This window comes from Micropterus salmoides, unplaced genomic scaffold, assembly GCF_014851395.1.
Source record: "Micropterus salmoides isolate LMB-PRFRI ecotype aquatic unplaced genomic scaffold, ASM1485139v1 Ms_hic_scaffold_15, whole genome shotgun sequence".
Lineage (NCBI taxonomy): Eukaryota > Metazoa > Chordata > Actinopteri > Centrarchiformes > Centrarchidae > Micropterus > Micropterus salmoides.
In genome coordinates this window covers 3,129,497-3,151,562 of record NW_024040596.1, presented here as the reverse complement: position 1 = coordinate 3,151,562, position 22,066 = coordinate 3,129,497, and the positions used below count along the sequence as shown (strand labels likewise).

General features: G+C 40.7%; 2 protein-coding genes across 2 annotated transcripts in view; both read right to left on the bottom strand.

Annotated features, from left to right (window-relative positions):
* The window catches only part of LOC119903801 (tensin-1-like), a 186,806-nt gene extending 183,746 nt beyond the window's left edge, over positions 1-3,060 (bottom strand). The window contains 1 exon segment of the mRNA XM_038720039.1: positions 2,738-3,060. Within this exon segment, the coding sequence (XP_038575967.1) occupies positions 2,738-2,836 (99 nt within the window). The 5' untranslated portion in view covers positions 2,837-3,060.
* Positions 3,061-8,454: 5,394 nt separating this feature from the next.
* On the bottom strand, positions 8,455-21,783 carry LOC119903811 (sterol 26-hydroxylase, mitochondrial). Its single transcript, XM_038720051.1, has 9 exons — positions 21,439-21,783; positions 20,732-20,913; positions 18,612-18,811; positions 18,162-18,359; positions 14,838-15,001; positions 12,092-12,258; positions 11,772-11,853; positions 11,314-11,514; positions 8,455-9,222 (listed from the first exon to the last, which is right to left on the bottom strand). The coding sequence occupies exons 1-9, from the start codon at positions 21,676-21,678 to the stop codon at positions 9,091-9,093; spliced, it is 1,566 nt and encodes a 521-aa protein (XP_038575979.1). The 5' UTR covers positions 21,679-21,783; the 3' UTR covers positions 8,455-9,090.
* Between the last annotated feature and the right edge of the window lie 283 nt (positions 21,784-22,066).

Below are 22,066 nucleotides of genomic sequence, written 5' to 3'. Positions count from 1 at the left end.
GGCACAGTAACAACTGTGCAAAAGGGAATGTTTTTTTAAAGAAATGAACTTCCAACAATCCAGTTACTTAATATCCAAATTCCAAGCAAACATTGTTTAAAATATTATACATTCTACATCTAAACAGTAAACCACTACTAGCAAAAACATGTAGATGAGAGCAAGAGCAATACCTAGATAACCTCCAGACCTCAATCGAGCCACTGGAGAATTCAAAAAGGTAGATATAAGAGTTTTGAACAACCTCAGAAGTGCAGTTCTCTCCAGTCACGCCCCCATTCTGGTCAAATCCCAGAAGAGAGTCCACTGTAACAGAAACTGCAAGCAGACACCAGTCCTGACCAAATGCAGCCTCCATATATATATTGTAATATTTTAGAACAGATTATGGTAGCCAAGCCTAAAGCTATATATATTTTGGGGGGTTTTTTCTCCATGGGATGAAATGACTGACAGTCAGTAGCTTGTCCAACAGTAGTACTGCTGACCCCACTTTGAGCTCACTGTTTCAGTTATCCGGACCAACAAAAGCAAACCAACGCTGCTTCGTATATAGAACCGCAAGTGGTGGCTGCTCCCAGCAACTGTTCACTGACCTTAGACAGCAAAAGCATTTCATCAATCAAATTCGGGCAAATAAAACAATGATTCACAATTCACCTGGTGTTCCATCTGAACACGCCTTTAGACTGGGTTTCACTCACTTCCCCAGCTACTTCCCCAGCCACTCGTCTCTTGACACTGGGCTGAGCTATTCTGAGCTAGTGTGCTGGGAGGTGGCTGCCCAAGAGTTTATTTGGGGTGTTTAGAGCAAGCTTTTTGGGATTCAATCTAACAGAAGGAGCGCAGGGAATCAAAACATGAACTGAACATGGTTGAAAAGTCGCAGTGGGAATGGCAAAACTAACAGCATTTTCACATGTTGTAGTTCCACTCTTAGTTGTAATTTTAAATAAAACACAAATGGATGTTTAAACACCCAATCAGATGTTACCCAAGTGTAAATACTACATATTATTTTAAATATCCATTAGTTGTGTTTCTGTAAAGGACAGTATTCTCCAATGTGTCCCTGACAGGTTCAGCTGTGCCAGCTCAGAAGTATAATATAATCTTCATTTAATGCCATTATTATGTCACGTGTCTTTGCAGTCAGAGCGTGCTCTGTTCTGTCAACCGTCCATCAGCCCATGTACTGCCATTATGCAACAACCCCTAGATGTGAAAAAACACAGCGCACATTCCTTCTGAAGTCTATTCAAGACCCCCTCATCTGGTTCAAAGTCTTGATTGTGTACTTTGGTTTTACATGAGGGTATTACTTTCTGGACAGTTGTTATTGTTCGTCAAAGTTGTGCAGCATGGGCCTCCCTGAGCGCTGCTGGCAAAGGAACAGCCAAACCCGCTTCTTCATCTGGGACACAAACCACAAGCATCACACATACACAAGGAGCAATAACCACAGGATGCAATTTCTCCGCACCTGAACGCACCTCCAACACAAACATCAGCATGGAAAAAAACAAACAAATGGTATGCAAAAATATGCTAGTGCAGGTACAGCATTTGGTAAGATAAATACAATCCAGAGAAGCAAAGCCATTCAGCACAAGTAGCATTCTGAGCACAACAGTGCCTGCAAGATGAATCAATGGACAATTAAAGTGCTTGGTGATTGAGGGATTCAAATTCTGACCACATGAACTGTGTGTCAACCTCAGTCCTCCGTCAGAACAGCAACGAACAGCCCCACATTTGTCAAGCTTCTTCTAAAATGTGCCTTTTAAAATCACAAGTGAATGTTGATTGTTTATGCTCAGCGTGGCCGACACTTGGCTACTTCACTTGAGCGACAGTTTCAACACTTTCGCACCACCCCATTACTTCAACCACAGCTCTGCTGGCAGTCAGGGCATTCATTTCCCACAGCTCCCCATGTGCCCACAGGCCCACACGCCTCAGCGCCAGCTGTTTTTCTGTGCCACTGGACAAGTCAGCGTATCTGGGACAAGTCGAGCGAGACGTCTAGAAGTGTCTATTTAGTCTTACTACCCAGCCTGGCCAAACGTTCACGATGGTGCAGGATTACAATGTCTCCACTTTGATGTGATTAGCAGTGTTGAATATCTTCCTATTTAAAAATCAGTGTGTGTGCAGGTCACAGGGCACTGACCACCAGAGAAACAATCAATTATTTCCATTACATCAGTACAAGTAGGATCACTGCTGATGGTCCCTGTGCTTTTTGTCATGGAGTGCAGGCACGACTGAACTTGGACCTTTTGGAGTTGTCCTTGGAAGTCATTATAGTCAATGGTTTATCACAGAAGCAGAGCCTAATGTCAGAGCATGTATGAGACACACAGTTTACATGGACTGATGGTTGTGTTCAAGCTGTTTCTAATTTATGTAACAACCGCTGGCTTTATTCTGGTCTACATGAGAACTGATAACAGCATGCTTTTCACTGCTGTATGGTCTCTATGTGCTTTTTCCCTTGACTCAGAACACTTTATGTTTAGTTTGTCAAGTGCAACCAAAGGTCGGAAATTCTTATCTGAATCCAAATCAGACATAAAGATAGTCAAGTGGGTTATAAAGCACGCATACATATGCAAACAAACCCTTCCAGCGTGCAGCGACAACAACCGGAACAATCGCGCAGCCCCATCTGCACCAACTCCTGTTTTGACGCCCACTCGTGTCTGCACGCGTCTGGCCCCCGAGCAGTTCTTACCTTTTTCAGGCTCTCTTTCTTCTTCTCCTCCTCATGTTGGTAAACAGGCATTTGCAGAAAGTCCTCTTCACAGCAGATGAAGCTCACTGTGCATCCCATCCGAGCAAATCCAGAGCGCACACGTCCACTCCAAACCCATCCAGATCGTCACCCCTTTGGTTCCCCTTCTTTCACGCCTCTGCTGCTGCAGGCACTTAGTAGGACTTGGTTCCGCTCAAACAGGCCACCAATGTGCGCAGTCGGTCTGGCATCGCTGCGCTGCCAGCCGAGCATGAAACAAGTTGATGAGTTTCCCGCACTGGTTACCAGCCACCAGGCGCTGAGGTGACTTCCCGCTGTGGAGGACAGACAGGTAGGGCTCTCTCTCTCTCTCTCTCTCTCTCTCTCGCTCTCTCTCTCTCTCTCTCTCGCTCTCTCAATTCAATTCAATCTAGCTTTATTGGCATGAATGTAAAACAACAATATTAATGTTTAATGTTAAAATAAAGTAAATAAAACAGTAAAAGTGTGTGTTTGTGTGTAAAACAACAAAAAATAATAACTAAATAAATATTAAAAATAAAAAATAAAACAGCAAGCATGTGTGTTGTGATTTCAATTCATATAGTTAAAATGTCAAAAAATAAATAAAATAAATAAAACAGTAAACGTGTGTGTGTGTGTATTAACAGACAAAAACAACAAAAAAAGTATCAGTATCAAATGTGAAATTAAAAAATACAAATAAAGTAACAATAACTAAAATAACAAACAATGGAAATAATGATTTGAAAATTTCATTATTTTCATATGGTCTGTGATTGGTGGCTCAGGCGGTCACTCAAAGCTAGAAGGGGTCGATTGTTTAATAGCCCACACAAGTACAAACATTTTAACCCCCCAGCTAGAGCAAAATGTGTCTACATGCTTGATTTGAATGATTTGGTCCTAGAAGGAAAAGACCTCAGTTCTCACATGTTCTCACATCAGTTGTATCCGTTTCCCGGGCTCATAAATGACCTCCACTCACCAAACCGCTGGACTGAGATCAGTTGTTGCACAATGCAAGAATCCCCATGGTCTGAGTAGCGCTGGTGAAGCTCAAGGGCTCTTTTCATGCAGTCCTGCCGCCCCCTGCTGCGTGATCTGTGAAGTAGTACTGCACAGGCACACGCGCTTTACAAAGATGCGTCACAATCATCGTGATTATTTTCACCGTGAAATGCTCTCGTCCCATTGCCCAATGAGTTATGAGTCTGTTTTCTAAGAGAAACAAAGAGATTATCACGGTGGAAGAAGTAGACCCACAGCTCTTTTACTGAAGGAAAAGGGATGTTACAAAAAGTGTAAAACTGCTTCACCACAAGTTACAATCATGCGAAAGTGGCCTATTATCAGCAAAAAAGTACTACCATGTAACGCCAAGTTTATCATACATGATACAAGAGTTTCTGAAACCTCTACATCATCAGTGATAATGTTTAACAAAAAAACAGGCACGGAATAATCCACCAGGGGCCGACGTTCATCCACCACAGGTCCTTCAACTGAGACAGCCAAAATGGAGGTTTGCAAGAAAACTTATACCAATTTTGAAGGAGTTAATATAATATATAGTTACTTAATATTTCATAACTTATTTAATAGTAAAATCATGTTGAAAATGTGTGTAACAAATTAGATACAGCCGGTAAATAAGGTAATTTATTTATACATCTGTAAATCATAGTTTTATATCCTTCATTACGCAAGCCATTAAGCTACATAAACTCTTTTAATTATTTAAGGAATCTAATAAAAGGAATAATTTGGTTTATTTAGAGCAGAAATTGAGAATTTTTGTATAAATAATATTATATTGTATTTTCCTGCTGTAGGGAGATGCTAAATGTCTAATTGGATGCTCACTTCATAATATTTGTCTTTTGGTCATTGATTTTAAACAACAATTTACCAACTCAGAGGAGAAATACACAGTGATTTGTGTTTGGTTTTTATTTTTTAAATGGCAAAAAAAAGTACTGCATTGAAGATATCCTGATTATGGATGGCAATTCAGTTGACATGGAGCAGTTAGGGGAAGATGATGATGATGATGATGATAAAAGGCTTAAAACATGTTTTCTGCATGTTTTTTGTTGTTTTACAAAAACATAATGTGGGCAATAAATTCCAAATGTATCAAATATGTTAGGGAAAAAAACTCCAACATGCAAAGAGCTATTTTTTTGTCTTTCTTTTTTTGGCAGTAGGTATAATAACCACTCCATTTCCCAAAATTTTAATTTTCTGGCAATTGTATGATTTGAGTTGTTTGGTTCAGTCTTTACAGGGTTGAAGAATCAAAGTAAAACTCTGCAGAAAAAAGGCTTCTGAGGCTGATATATTATTGTACGTCATTATTATTGCTTAGGCAGCATTATACAGTTGTAACTGGTGGGTTGTAGCTAGTTTGAAAAAACTGCCACACAAATGTTTTTATCTTGTGGACTTTTACTCAGATCTTGGCCTTTTGTCCTCTTTTGACCTCTTTGAGCCTTGAACAATAATTTATACGAAACCAAGGGAAAGTTTTGGAGAGGAATTGTCTCTTTGGTGGTTGCACTGCTTGCAACTCAAAAACACCTGAAACATTTTTTGTAAGGGGCCACAAGTCAAAAAGACTGGCCACTGGTTTAATCTTTAATAATGCATTGGGTTTTCCAAGCTTATCTAATGTTAATATAAAAAGTAAATCACAACCAAAGCTGTCATCTCAAAGTGACATTGTGTATTTCCCCCCCCCCCAGTTGGAAAGGAACCAGGGATGGTGCATTTACATGCAATGTACCTTAAACCAGGTCAGTTGCACACCAAATCTTTCTGCTACCATATGTCAAAGTGGTGATTTTAAGGGGCCCAATCATGATTTCTTTACTATGCAAATTACAATTACATGTATGTATTTGTGTATATATTATTTACAACCAGCGTTATCATTAAATATTATTATTATATAACTTTTGTGTGTTTCACCATTCTCCATTAGCTCTTTATGTTCAAAGGCAAGATGCATTGCCAGGGCAGGAAGTAATGTGAGGCTTACATAATGCAGTTCATTCTGTATCACACTTGACATGACCACAATCTTTCTCCAACTTTATTTAGTTAGTTTTAATTTCCTAATAAAAGACGATATCTTACCATACTTGAGACGCTGCAGAAATGGCTAAATAAAAAATATTGCCATCTTAATGCAGAGTTTGCAGAAACATAAACTACTACTGTTGCCTTTTGGTCAGCAGGTTGGCACCTGATGGAACCTTTAATATGTGAGAAACTGTCCTGACATGTTTCAGTCCAAGCATGGCTATAGACTGTTCTCACAGCAGACATTCTGACTTGTCACAACACCAACAACTTTAGCTATGGCTGAAGCCCTTGTAGGTGTTCCAGTGACCAACCAGAATGGTAACAGAGCCAAGTTATTAGGTACACTTGTGCTTTTCTACTAAAGGTCCAGTCTTTCCAGAAAAGAGTGTATAAGTGTCACACTCTGCCTGTCAGCCATACCTTGTTTTGCACTTTTGAGTTTAGTTTATTATCTATTATCTTGGTCTGTTGGGTTTTGGGGCTCTGTTTTGTCTGTCGTCTAGTGTTCAGTAACCTATGTCATGTCTGTTACCCCAGTGGTCCCTCTGCATGTCTGTCTCTCTGTTTTCCCCTGCTCTCCCCCTGCCTGCCTTTGCCTCGCAGTCTTGTCACCCTGCTTTAGATTCTGGATTTCTGTTGCATTACCTTGTTTTGGACTCTGTTGATCAGCCACTCTTCCTGTAAGTGCGCTCGCCTTTTGTTGTCATTAACAAATCACTGAACTGTACCAGTCGGTTTTCGTGTCCTGCATTTGGGTCCTCCAACCTGCCTCCACACCACAAACCCGTGACAATAAGGTTCACAAGAACGAGGCAGAAAGATCCTTAAACAGTGTTTTAAAGATTTCCTCAATGCTGAGATATATGAGAGGGGGATCTCAAGACTTAATTTTCTGCATTTTGGTGAACGTTTCTGCACCAATTTATGGTGGAAATGTTTTTATTTAAGTAAAAGGAAAAACAAAATTCAGGCGGCAGGTGACATTTCAAAATATATAAGAATCTAAGTCAGTGCAGCTCTCAGTCATTCTGTGCTGCTTTCAGATCTGTTTCTGCTGTAGATCAACTTTTCTCCTGTAATATCTCCTTTCTCCTTTTTTGACAATGCACATTTGTTTCTTCTGTATTTTAATTACATTGCATATTTTCTTAATGTGCAAATTAACCTTTCTAAAGGCATTTTCATTTGGCATTTAACTGCAAGCCACATTTCAGAATGTTGTTTTAATGATTATGCTTTAAATAAGTGATGGGGACAAAATCAGCCATTTCAAAAAGTGGTGGGGACATGTCCCCAGCGTCCCCAGTATAAATGACACCTATGTATTTAGCATTTTAGTGGTGAGTGGTGAGTGTTCCATCTTGATGTGAGTTTTATAGAGGCTCCGCGGTGAAGTTAGCGACGCTTAGCAACCATAAATATGCCACGTCCGGTTAGACTTTCAAAATATAACAATAGCATTTCGAAACATCCCCATTTTGAAATGGCACGTTATTAAAGTCGTGAAAAGTCACTCGCTTCCGCTTCCGGCCAATGGGACCTTATTTCTGAAAAAATATGTACAGTAGTCAACAGCGAGAGACAACTTATTTTTTGATCAGTCATTGAGAGAAAAAGGTATGAAGTCACATACGCAACTTTTGGGTTTGTGGTCTTTGTAATTTTGTTTTTTTCACAGTCTTTTACCTCAACAGTTTTACATAATAATAATAATATAATCCTTATTTGTAGAGCACTTTTCAAAAAAAAGTTACAAAGTGCTTTAACAAGTGTAAAGAATAATACAAAAAAACAAGTTAAGAGCATGAAGAATTAATATAAAATTAGTAAAATACAATAAAATAAAAGGGATAAAATAAAGTCAAATAAGATCGGGAAAAGCTCTCCTATAAAAGTATGTTTTAAGAAGGGACTTAAAAGAGTTCACTGACTCAGCCGACCTGATTTCCTCGGGCAGGCTGTTCCAGAGCCTCGAGGCCCTGACAGCAAACGCTCTGTCCCCTTTAGTTTTCAGTCCAGACTCTGGAACAGACAACAGACCTCTGCCCGAGGATCTCAAGGTACGTGCTGGTGCGTATGGGACTAAAAGCTCAGAAATATAACAAGGCGAGAGGCCATGAAGAGCTTTAAAATCAAACTGCTGCTTTCTTGACTTTAAAATTTATCTTTTAAATTGACCATCATATGTAATTCAGAGCACAATTCAAAGGGATCAAAAAATGAGTGGTCTCTTGCCATTGACTACCATGCATATTTTTTCCAAAGTGGTCCAGCAGGAGGGGAGGGACTTAGGCAATAAGTACTTGGTTATAGTTGGGAAAAGATCATGGTTTGGGTTAAAATAACTACGCTGGTCAGTTAACACGTAAGTTAACTTACGTCACTTGCGTAACTTTCGCAATTTACGTAACTTTCGCAATTTACGTAACTCACAATAACTTAAATAAAAATAATTAATATTGACTTTTTGTTTCACACAGGACACGAATCCCAGTCTCATGGTTTAAAGGTGGGTTCTGGCGGCCCTCCATCCACACATTCACAAATCTGTAGTTTAAAAAAATCCATTCATGTGTGTACATACACAGCAATAAAAGAGATTTCTCTACAGAGGCATCAAATTATTTATTTAATTCATTCAACGTGTTTTTTTTTCAACTGCAGCAATGTACATTTTAGCAATGAATATAAAAGATACAAGGCTTTATTGTGTTATATGAAAGGAATACAAATAGACTGCAGTTGATTCACACCTATACAATGAATACACAATTAAAATGCTTTAAATGCAGTCTTGTCTCCACTAACAGCAAAATACTGATTACAAAATATAATTTTACTCTTTTTTACAAGCAGAGACAAGTAGACCATTTAATAAAAAGCAAGTTTCCAGGAAAATCCATGTAGCCACTACTCTGTGTTCTCATATCTCTTCTTAGAAAAGCATGATGTAAAGCTAGCATCCTGCAGGGTCTGTGTGGACAATGACCACGGGTTATGTTATTGCCAGCATTTCAGAAGTGCTCAGTGGTTCAGCTGAATGAAATTATAGCATTTCCTTTTATTTTAGAGAAAATTACATATACACTTAAAAGTGTGCATTTTATATTTACACTTTACGCATTTGTTATAGCAAAGGTTTTAAACCTGCTGTTTCGGTTTCACTTTCTTAATACATCAGACATTCCTGAAATGTTTTCACTCATATGCAACATTTGCATTCAAACCAAAGCAAAAGCAAATCAAGCTGTGTTTTCACATCCTCTGTCTACAAAGTGCAGGGTCAGTGGCTGGTCTGGTACTAGAACAGTGCGGCTGATGCATTTCAACTCTCCCATTGTGGGGTCTGGTTTGATTTCAAACTGCCTGATTAGCTGGAGGAAAAAGAAAAATATGAAGTTACTGAAGTCACTTTATTGTTAGACCAACACACTGGCCTCAGAGTTTAGCATTAATTACATAGAAACTTGTTGTTAGATGATTTAAAGTGAGATCTTTGTTCATTTGATTCCCTTGCTTAAGTATTGCTGGCAGCGATCATCTGTCAACTTTAAAGCTGCACTAATCAATATTTTCACATTGGTTAAAATGACTGTGTGAATGAATGTGTAATGTGAAAACGGTCACTCCTAGTGACGAAGAATTATCACCCCACTCTGCAGTTCCCCACAGCTCCACAGATCATTTAGCATCTGTCATCAGCTCATTTGTTTTTCCACAATGTGCAGCTGATTCTCAGATCAAGGACACGTAGAAAATATATTGTGATTTTGTGCTTTTGTTGGCTAAAGTTAGATAACGCTAGCCGGCGAGCTAATTATCGTAACTTACGTTACCCACATATAATATTCAATAATGCAACATAAAGGGGCCGGACAGCAACGCTGTGGAAGACCCATTCAGTAAGGTACAGTAACGTTAGTTACTGTGGTTTAACTGTACTAAAGTGGGGCAACAATAATATTCAGTCTAGCTCAGTAGCCATTTTAGTTATCATCCCTTAAATGTAACTATGCTCACATTGCTGAGCCTCTCCAATGAAAGATATACGAATAGTTATAGAAAAAGCCAGCGTATCATGTCAACTAAAGGCAGTCAGTGTAACGTTATCATGCAACAAGCATGGATTAGTTCAATGTCAAGATTTATATTATAATAATATAATATTACTGTGACGTAGCAGTGGGAGTTCACCTGAGTTTCCAGCATTTTGTGTGAAGAGTCTGTTTTGGCTCACTCGTTAGTTCAAGCATGCACACCAACACACTCTTGGAAAGGTGGTGGTTGCAATCTGAAATCTGATCTCTGCAATCTGAGGCCCCTGAAAACTACACATGGTCCCTTTAAAGGACCAGTGTGTAAGATTTAGGGGGATATTGCAGAAATATTGGCAGAAATGGAATATAATATAATAATACTGAAAATAAAAATAGTTCTACAGTAACCCAGAACCCCGGCGAGGGGTATTCAGTTGGTTGCAATATGCAACTTCAGTGCTAGATGCTACTAAGTCCTACACGCACAATTCAGTGTAATATGATCTTTGAAATACTACAAAATACTGGGGAGCGTATCTACAGTATGTTCCCAGAGTTCAAGGCTCCTAGGGTCCTATGTTCCCCAGCTTAATATCCTCTTTATGTCAAAATGAGGAGACCTTTCAAAAGGTTATATGTTCACAGCAATGATTTTCCCTCGGTCAAATGTTCAGTGTATGTTTCCCTGGGTCGATATGCTGAAATCACAGACCTACAGCTTTCAGCTTACTTATGTTATACTTAAATTTGCAGGCAAGATAGTTTTCTTGACTTCAGACAATGATATGTCCACAGAGGCTGAACAGATTTTTACCATTTTAACTGCAATTTAATTGTCCATCAACCCTTCGTTCCAAAATAGGACCCTGGGATCACAGGGATGAGCCCAAATACTGCAGTCTTACTCTTTGTGGTTTAGCAAAGCTTTTTGTGTTCCTTTCGTAGTCTTTGATTATCAATTATTAAAGGCCCTATTTTCACAATTAACATATTAAAATGAGTGACGGGAATGAACACAGCTTTTTCCAACAAAAGAAAACCGAGTTCAGTTGGCATGTGGTAATATTTTAATGATCCAATACACCCGCACATTCCTGATGAAGCAGATCGACTGAGTTTCTTAGAGTTGATCTCTTATACCGAAAGATGTTTAGTCATGTGCTTATTTAGTCATGAATATTTAATGTCATGAGGAAATACTTTGATTTTGGGGGATTTTAACAGGAATATTCCGGTGCTGTGCAAAAATAAATGACCAAATAATTTTTTTTATCTTTCCTATATGTGATTAGGAATCTCCCCAAAAGACCTGCTTTTTCCATCCACTTTCCTCCAACATCTGTGCCTGGTTTCTAAGCAGTGTTTGATTGTTTGATAGCATTGAGCTTTAAATCAGATCATATGTATTCAGTGAATGATCCCACTTACCCGAAACAGAGCCATATACATCTCAAGCTCAGCAATCCGGCGCCCGACACAGCCTCTCACTCCGAAGCCAAACGGGATGGAGCCAAAGGGGTGTGGCCTCTCACGGCCGTCCCGGAGCCACCTCTCCGGCTTAAATGTGAACGGCTCTGGGAATGTGTCCTCATCATGACTGATGGCATAGAGGCAAAGCAAGAAAGAAGTCTGGAGGAAGAACAGAGGAAAATAAACTCTAATGTGATATGAAACTCTAATCCAATGTATTTGTTTTGTTGCCGTGTTCACATGTGTATTTTCAAAGTTCAATAGTATTATAATTAGTAGAATTAGTGAATACTAATACTAGACTTTTAAACTCCTACTACTAAGCATTATCTCTTTGCAATATAATGAAGATATAAATACAAGTACAGACAAAACAACTGCAAAAAGTTTAATAATGGTCAAAAAAGCAGACTTACTTTCTTCGAAAATTGATATCCACCAATAACAACGTTCTTGTCTGAAATGACCCTTGCATTCGTAGTAACCACAGGATACATCCTATAAAACAAGAATGAATCATTTTATTTCATTTGGTTTATGCTGGTTGTTGTTGCTGACTGGGGCAGGAGAAGTAACAGACAATGTGTGAAATTGAATGATATAGAAAAAGAATGTACCATTAAATCTAGAAGAACTTCCCGATATCATGTTTGTAAATGTTTTTACATCACTGATGGCCTCTGTGGAAGCTGAACACCAGCCGTCATAGCACCATAACCTCTCTAACTAGTCTTACCTCAGTGTTTCCTTAATAACAGCCCTTAAATACGGCATCTGAGTGACCTCTGCAGCGGAGGGGATCCGGTCTGCTGGTACCAGTGTGGACACTTCTTTGTAAAGACTGTCCTGGATTTGAGGGTGCATGGACAGCAGGTGCAGAGTCCATGTGAGGGTATTGGAAGTCTTGACAACAAAAGAATGGCATTTTGTCAATAGGCAGAGAGATGCACACCTGTACAAATATATACGTCACATGCTTATACAGAAGAAAAATGCAGAATTTGAGAAGCAGCCCGGCAGCCCAGCTTAGGGTTTTGAAATGTCATGATATTCAGAATGGCGCTTTTAATAAACCAGAAAAAGAGTCAAATATATTCAGAATAAGTCGGCTTAGCACGATTAAGGTGATCAGGTTTTTAAGGGGGAGATTTCTTCTTCTACTTTCTAATTCTACAGCTTACAATATAAGAGAGACTGAAAATAGGCAGAATAACATGCTAGTTAAAGTCCCCATGAAATTGAAATTGAGCTCAGTCTGTAAGGATTAGGCTGGGAACTGGAGGGTCGCCGGTTCGAGACCAACTCAGACCAGAGTTGCGGAGTGTGGAGTGGTAGCTGGAGAGGTGCCAGTTCACCTGCTGGGCACTGCCGAAGGAGGCCTTGTGCAAGCCCCTGAACCCCCAACTGCTCGGGACGCCGCATTAAGTGGCAGCCCCCTTACTCTGACATCTCTGTAAATACTAACATAATAATAACAGAGTTTTCCCTCGGGGATTAATAAATTATATCTTAATTTGTTTTTATTGCATATGCCTTGCACTATATGTCACCAGTACACCAGCATCTGGCCCAACAATGATAAAAAACGTACAAAAACAAAAACACATCTTTATTAAAGAGGTGATATTCTGCTTTTTGGCTTTTCCCCTCTCCTTTATTGAGTTATAAACCTTTTTTGTGCATGTAACAGGTTTGCAAAGTGAAAAAACCTAAAGTCCAGACGAAACGGAGTTCCCCTTTACTTTCGCTTTCTTGTGATGTCACAAGAAAATATGTGTCATAACGTTTGCCAAGCGGCTACTCCGACACGCCCTCAAAAACACTGGTGGAAAAACAGTGAGCTGCAGCACACAGCTCTCCTCTCCCTTCCAAACACTAGCTACCCTCCAGGCAGTCAGTGGACATAAAGTTTTTCCTGTGATGTAGAGACAGAGCTCAGTTAAAACTTTATGGATGAAAGATCCTTTTGTTACAGATTAATAACTCACCACTCTGAAACTCTCGCTCCAGTCCATGTTGCCAAGCTGGTCGGCAACATGTACAGCTGTTTACCGTCTTTTCGCTGACCCGCCCTTCTCTGCTTCTGATTGGCTAGTAGTCCTTAACTAGGAACTGTGCATGTGCAACAAAGATCATTTAGAGACAAGATGTATCACTCCATGGCTAAAACGAAGCCTTCAACACAGGGTGAAAAGAGGAGCTGCAGCAATGTGCAGTATGACAAAAAATATGGTGTTATGGTGTTAAAAATTATACCATGTAAACCTGTTCTGGTACAACTCCTAAATAAAATTTTGAACATGAAAATGAGCATAATACCACCTCTTTAACTGATTTTGGTGAAACTGGATCAAATTTGATGGAGAACAATATTTTCTGGTTCTCCCTCTGATGTCCCCCAGTTGCCCTGCCTCAACTATCTGTGATTTACAGAGTTTGCTGATGAACAGATAGCTTAACTTGTTGCTAAAGTAACAGCTAACTGCTACAAGCTGCTGTTAGTTAGCTCACTTAGCTGTCATATAAGCCGGCTCTGCCTGGACTGGGAGCTCGGGCCACTGGTGGAGTGTTAGAGTTTAATGTTACACTTCTAATATTTATCAAGCCATAGAGGTTTTCAGGACGGGGGATTTGTAAAGTTTATGGCCGGGGGCAGGGGACCCAGCAGGGTGTGATGACTGGTAGTGGCTCCGGAACGGGCGGGGGAGTCGGGCGAGAAGGGAATGAAACAGAGTTCAGCAGCCTCCCAGTGAACACAGCCTGAACAGGACCGAACATAGCCTCAAAGACCAACAGGGAATACATTACCAAGGGGATTTACAGAGCTTCAGGATGGACAGATAGCCGTTAAATGCTGCCAACTATCTGTCTGCGTCTGTAGCTAGTTAGCTCGGTTAACATTAGCCTCCTGCGAGCGGTCCTATTAGCTGAGCAGAGTTCCAAGACCCAAATCCGGCAACAAAACAACCTCGGCACTGTATTCTCGTGAAACTGTCCTCTGTTGGTCTTGGAGGATGTGTTTGGTTCTGGCTGCCATGTTCAGTCAGCGGGAGCTGGAACTATTCCGCACAGAGTTTGCATGACAGGGTCGGGGGCTAACACAGATTCAACGCTATTGGCTACTTCAAAGGTAAATTAATATTTACGACAAGTCCCCCCCCCCAGATTTGTTTTTTAACCAAGTATATCCAGCTCCAGCCCGCATACCTGACGGAAGTTGAACTTCCAAATATGGTTTGTCCAAGAAGACAACGCGCACAAAATGTGATGACGTTAATCTCGGCTCATGTACAGAATAGATCCTATTCTAAACATTTTTAATCTTTAGAGGCCAACAACAGAATTTTAAATACACTTCTGAGAAGGTTTTAGGCATTTTCTACGAAAATTGACGGCAAATCGAAAATGTGTTCAAACGTTCAAAGGTGAGCATGAAAAAGAAGAAAAACATTCTGTAGGGACTAGTACACTATCACATTTACCGTGTCCACACCAGCTAACAGAAGTTCAGCGATGCTGCCATACACATCTGTAGCGCTCATCTGAGTGTTGGAGAGGAGGTATGTTAAGTATTCGCCCTCCACATCCTGGTTGTTGTCCACACGGTGTTGGATGACCTCCATCTTCTTGTCAATCAACTCTTTAGCTAAAATAAGTGCAGACATTGTTTCATTTTTGTATTCACATACATTAACTTCTAGTCTCACAAAATTTAAAAATAAAACAATTTTACTTTCAAGGTAAATAGTTTTATGGGAATTATGCTTTTTCAATTTCTTGCCCCAGATTGATACCACTGTAAGCTACGCTAAAGCTTAAGATAGCAGGGAGTTACCAAAGGTAACGACATTTGCCTAATAAACATCTAAAGCTCACTAATTACAGTGTTGTTTAATCTGGTCAAAACCCAAAGTGTAAACTTTTTTTGTACCATTCTCTTTATTGAGTTTAATGTCAACAGTCACAATAGTTCTAAGATTGTGTGTGACAAACCGTTCTTTTCCCATTAAATGCCAGACCCTCCTAATGAAGGATGAATCCTACCCCAATATGCTCCATCACTCATTCAGACACACAGGAAGGGGGGTATAAGGGTAAGAAATAAAATAAATAATTAAATAAATATAAAATTAAGTAAATAGATAAACAAAATAGGGGGAGGGGAAATAAACTCAGTTGTTTCTTCGGTGATAGCCAAAGTATCAATATATTCTAAAAAGGGTTGCCATGTACTGTATTGCCATGTATTGTATTGGCATGTATTGCATACACCTCCTTGCTGGCAAGGAGATTAATGCAATTTTGTACGAAGTTGGAAAAAGCGGAATAAATGGTTATTTGGCAAGCCGAGTTTTACTGACAGGTCCGTAAATGAGGTAAAAATACCGTTAGTGTACAAATCATTAACAGACTGGAGGCCCCTATGTGACCAAGTCTGGAAAACTGGATCTGAACAGGAGGGTGAGAATAGGTTGTTATGAAAGGCAGGCGCTAGACTAGATGGGGTGTGAGGACCAACTTGTTTCCTGAGCTGATTCCAAGTTTTTAAAGTGCTGATCACAATTGGATTGTGTGCAACCGCCTTGACTGAGAGAGGTAACTGGGAGCAAAAGAGAAAGTGAAATGCGAGAAGAGCTTGTTTCCATCAAAGCCCACTGAGGTTGTTCACCTGGTGCCAATTTAGTGTTCCAGAAAAGAAGTTTGTTGATATTGCAAGGCCAGTAGTACCAGCGAAGTTTTGGCAGTGCCAGGCCACCTTCAGACCTGGGGAGTTGAAGAACCGATCCTTTAATATGTGCACGTCTGTTGCCCCATAGAAACAAGTTTATCATTTGATCAAGTGTGGAGAAGAAAGATTTATTAATTAATACTGGAATATGTTGAAAAGCACATAAAAACTTTGGTAGCACCACCATTTTTATCAAGTTAACACGTCCCATTAGAGAGAGAGGAATGGAGGACCATCTGGCCAGGTCTGACTTACAGCGGTCTAGTAATGGGCAAACAACAAAAAGCTCAGTGGTTGTTTAAGATGTATAAGATAATGAGAAGAGAGCATGCCGGATCTGAGACGTAAAGCAGAAGGTCGTCTGCATACAGGGAAAGCTTGTGTGATAGACCGAACCAAGTGATACCACTAAATCCATCCTCCCCACGGAGCCAGATGGCCAAGGGCTCTACAGCGATTGCAAATAGCGATGTGGATAGCGGGCAACCTTGACGGGTTCTGCGTGCAAGACAGAACAAGTCAGATCTCCGTTGACAATGACCGCCGCGACAGGGGAGGCATTGAGGTGCTTCATCCATGAAATAAAGGTGGAACTAAAACCAAATATTTTAAGTATGTGGTAAAAGGTAGGACCACTCTACCCTATCAAACGCCTTTTCCGCCTCTAAAGAGAGCACTATTTCTGGTGAGTTAGTCGCAGGGGATAAAATACCATTTAACAACCTCCTAGTATTAGAAAACGAATGCCTACCGTGAATTAAGCCAGTTTGATCAAGGTTAATAAGGGTCGGCACAACCTTCTGGAGGTCAAAGTGTAAACTGTGTTCCTGGTCCCTCATCCCCCAACCGACCACCGATGAGGGACTGCTTCTGATCCTCCTTCGGTGGTCTGACCGACACCTGCTCCCCGAGTCCTGAATCCTAGTCTGTTTCCTTATCCTAGTCCTGCATTTATTTCTGTGTCTTCAGTCTTAGTGTTTACTCCTGGTCGGTGTACTTCTGTGTTTGTTATTTTGGCCTTGTGTTCGTGTCTGCTTGTGTGGCTGGAGGCAAAGTTCTCAATTAAAAGATTTGTATAAAATATATATTAAAAATCTGACATGCCACCTAGGGAGTACTCAGAACCCTAGGACTCAAACACACAGGTTCTTTAAAATCAGTGTTAGAGCAGAGTTAGAAACCATACCAAACTAAAATAAATTTAAACAACTTTAAAACAACTTGATATAAAAACTACAACATATAAATTATAAAGGCCTATCTAAGTGTGCCGGCACTCAACAGCGGGGTTAACAGTCACTCGCTCAGTCAACAAAATCTCACGTGTCCAGAGGCTCGGATGACCACATCCCCTTCCTATGGGCTCGTTCTGCTGGCCGTTTCGTCGACTGGATTTCCTGGGTGACAGTTACACTATCCAACCAGGCCTGAGTGATGTCACGTGTTCTGTTTGCTTGTTCTATTCAGTCTTTGTTGCGTCATCGTAGCTCGTTGAATGTTTTGTCCTGCCTCTGTGTTTCCCCCGTGCTTTGGATTACTCTGCCTGCTCGGATTTTCCCCCTTTGTTTGGACATGTAAGCCAGTTTCTTTGTTAATAAATCCCCTGAAGTGCAATCCTCACTTGTGTCTACATTTAGGTCCAAACCTCCACCTCACCTGCAACTTGACAATATTAACCCTACACAGAGTGATATGAACTTTCTTGGCAAGAAAGTGTTGAACTATTGCTTTAAAGGAGAGTTGATCAATACTAATACTGGTATTGATCCTGATATTAAACAATGACCTTTCTTTCAGTCAGAACTCAACTATGTATTATATGTCCACAGTTTTGTCATACGGTATTTTCACAGCACACACTTACTTACTTTCTGATGTACACTTGCATACTTAAAAAGTGATATACACATATGGTTACTGTTGTTAATTTCAGTCTGTCTTCATTACTCAAAGAAGAAGTTGTAATGTAGCACTAATGGCAACAGATCCATAACAAAGAAAATAAAGACTCAGGTTTAAACTAAAGTCTAACTAACACCTCAGTTACTCAGCTGTGTTTCTCTCCTTTACAACTCACCCAAGCTGAAGATTCCCTCCCAGCCTGCAATGTAGCGCCCCCAGAAGGGCAGTATACTGCGGCTCCACTTGGGGGTCAGCGCAACAGCCATGCTGTTGAAGAACATCTGGGCGATGGCGTTAATGAAGTCTTGCGTACCTGCAGGGATTTTCTTTTCCAGACACCCAAGCCTTGTCTCAAACAGTATGGAGGCGATCCCTGAGTGGCAAAGATTAAGATGTAGGAAAAGAAAAAGAAACGATCAAGTAGGTGTCCGTAAAATAGTTGTCTCTTAGTTTTATTAATATTTAATTCATCAGTACCAGAATACAAATACTTTAATTTAATTTAATTTTACACTTCATTTTAATCAGTGCCTAGGATTTAAATAAACATGCCCAATGCACTTGATTCAGCCCTCAGCACTACCTGAGAGTGCAGTTTGAACTATGTTTCAGGGTTTCTACATACCTTCCAGTGAGAACCGATAGAGCTCATTGGCCACATCTGTCACCGATTCTCCTGTGGGGCTGCACTGACGCAGGTAGTGGATCCTCTTCATGAAGTCTGTAACCACATCATTGACAGTGCCACCATACCGTGCAGAGTCCTTCGGATGCAGCATGCGCTTGTTCAGCACCACTCTCAGGTTGTACCACTTCTCCCCCTCTCTGGGAAGAGAAATAGAGTCGCGAAAAGAAAGCTGATAAATGTTTTTTCTTGTGCTTTAGGTTTCCAAACATGTGACATTTGCCCAAGCGTTCGTTATGTGAATGCCAAAATTCAGCATTTGTGACGATCAAAATGTGGACAGCAGATTTAAGTTGTATCCAGTGTTGTTGTATCTGCATTGTGGCAGACAGATCATTCAGTACATTGCCTACTGGTATGTGCAGACACTGGCAGAAAGAATGTACAGGTGCCACCAGGGTAACAGGCACAAACAGCAGAACAGAAGACTAGACTAGAATAGGGGGCAGCTAGTGTTACTTTCGTCAGACGAAACCAAACGAAAAATGTTCGTCAAGAACCTTTATGGAGTCTTTCCTGACTAAAACGAGTCGGCGACAATGTCCTCAAACACTGACTGTGACTATATTAACTTACTTATATTGTTGATGAAAAATTACAAGGCTAAATGGTAATTCATAAAATAAAAATGTTAATAAAATCTCTCCTTCTTTTTGTCAGTATGACGAAGAGACTAAATATTACAGGCCATTTTTCTCCTTGAAAACGTTACTGTACTGTGGAGGATGCGAATTTGAAAGTACAGAAAGAGTGTCTAATTATATCGGACTGCAAGCAATGTGGTTACAAGATTTGTTGAAAAAACACTACGAACTTGAAGCGGTATATCAAGGCTGACCACCTGGGAACTGAGGTACGATAACGTCTCCTTTGCAGTAAAAATGAGAACAAAGCTAACATTCAAATTTTACAAAACATTTCATCTATATGTGAGATGCTAATCAAAATTACACTACTGAGTTAGAAAAGACTAAAATGATGATTAATGACTAAAACTAAAATACTTTTGATTTTCTTGTATCCTGTGGACTAAATATGACAAAAACTAGGACTGAGACAAAATTTTAAAAAGGCTGATAAAATGAACACGAGGGGCAGCACAGAGGCCCCTGGTCGTGTGGCGTTAACATGATCTCCCCGTGTCTGCATGGGTTCTCTCCAGGTGCTCCAGCTTCCTCCCACCTCCAAAGACATGCAGGTAGGTCAACTGGTGACTTTAAATTGCTCTTTGGTGTGATTCTGAGTGTTTATGGCTGTCTCAGCCCTGTGATGAACTTACGACCTGTCCAGGCTGTACGCCCGCCTCTCGCCCAATATAAGCTGTGTTTGGCTCACAGCAGTTATGAGGAATAATGCTAATTCCTCAAGAGCATATTTTGCTTTCTTGCCAAGAGTTACATAAGATTAGTTGAGCTCACTGGGACAGGCGGAAAGAGCTACTCCGGCTCTGTCCAAATTCCAAAATCCACCTACCAGCACCTCTAAAGCCCACTAATTAACACGTTATATCTCGTCGTTTAAACCGTACAAGAACAAAAGTAAAAAGACAAACTGGCAATTTTCCAGGGACTATTTGTTTGCTCTGTCCATTAACTTCCGGGGGCTCAGCTGGTTGTCTGGCAAATGGTCGAGGCCAAGACTTAATCCAGCAAACAACTGCCATTATACACTTTTGTTAACTTGATAAACAATCTTAAAACAGGCAACCCTAAGGTTTTTTGTTTTTTCTCTCTTTATTTAAAAGGGACAGTGCACATTAATAAACATAAGGACAGTGCCCAAATGTAAATGAGCCAGATTTAGCCATACAGACTAATTTTCATCTGAAGTCCCTGGCAAGTTGATGTTATTAGAACATTAAAACATGGATAGAAGCCTTTCAGCTGAGACTAATCTTTAATGCTAGCAGATCACAATCAACCCATCCCACTCACATGGCATAACTTTGCCCTGTAAAGCTCTTGTGAAAGTATTGCAAGTTTTGACATGGGACAGTGGTCACAGGGAAATGGGAATGGAGCATTGCTGTGTGCACACTACACAGTATTTGGCAGTCTTACTCTGTGAAAGGCCCGTAGCCGAGTCCTCTCATATCTCTATAATCTGTCCACAGGGACATGTCTCCTCGGCTGGGGAACTTCTCATCGCTCCTCATGACTTCCTCCAGCAGCTTTGGAGTGTTCACAGACACTGACTTTAGCCCGTCTCTGTATATGGGCCCGTAACGCTGCTTCTCATAGATCTGAAGATAGGCAAAGTGACAGCGAGATAAGTGAGTTAACAGAGAAACCTGTGTGTAAGCAATGTCATAAGGAATGAGGTAAGAAGAAGAACTATAACAACTCGAACTGCTGCTCCGTAACGGCCATTAACATGTTCAAATCAACAAATTTGAATGTCCATCCCTCCCTAAAATGTACTGCGTTGTATGATTTAAAAACAAACATACTTATTGATCATTTATGAAGCTGATGACAAGATATCCCCGCTGTGAGCAAGTGAGAGCGGGACGGGGAAAGTGATCCTACAGAGAGGGCAAACATTCCTCTCAGTGAGAGTCAGCTGAGACTAGCTGTTGTTATCACAAGGGTTACTATGGGAACAAAGGTAATGTAATCAGCCTGACATTTTCTTTTACGCATTGTCACTGTGTCAAATGCAGTCAGTCATAACATAACATTGTCAGCAGGTCATATAGAAAGCATTCAACATGTAAATCTGTGTCATCCAGGGGCCGTGCAGAGCAGGGCACCGCAGCCTGGCGTACCTGTAGCTCATGCATACGCTTGTAGAAACCCTGAAACACAATTCTGTACATCAGCTCCAAGAAGCTGACATGCGGGAGTTCCTCCACTGTCCGAGGCTTGCCCTGGAAGGCAGAGAGGGTCCCCGGGGCAGAGGAGGAGCTTCCCACCCCCATAGAGCAGACCCGGGCCACGGCGGTGGGGCACTGCAGCAGCCAGCTGCCATTCTTCCACATCACACTTCGGGACAGCCGTGCAGCCATGATGACGGCAGAAAGCAAATACACCAGGATCCTGTTACATCTAGTAGACTAGCCGAGCAGGGAGGAGGCACGCCTCGCAGAACGTTTAACCCTTTCAGCACGGCTCTCTAGACTCAACCAGGACCAAGGGTCATAAAGGGTCATTCCACTCACTCATCTGTGGTGCATAACTAAGCCATTTTCAGTGTACTAGTTAATGTTCCTGATAAAAAACAAAGATGTAGATGTAGAGAATGATCGTATACATATTAGCTCTGTATCAGATAATATCACCTCAAATATAAAAGCTAAAACAAGAGATTCAACTACACAGTAAATTACTCAAAATTAAAGCCGTTTGCTTTTCGAGTCTAGAACAGACCAAATCAGCGCACATCTGGAAACAATC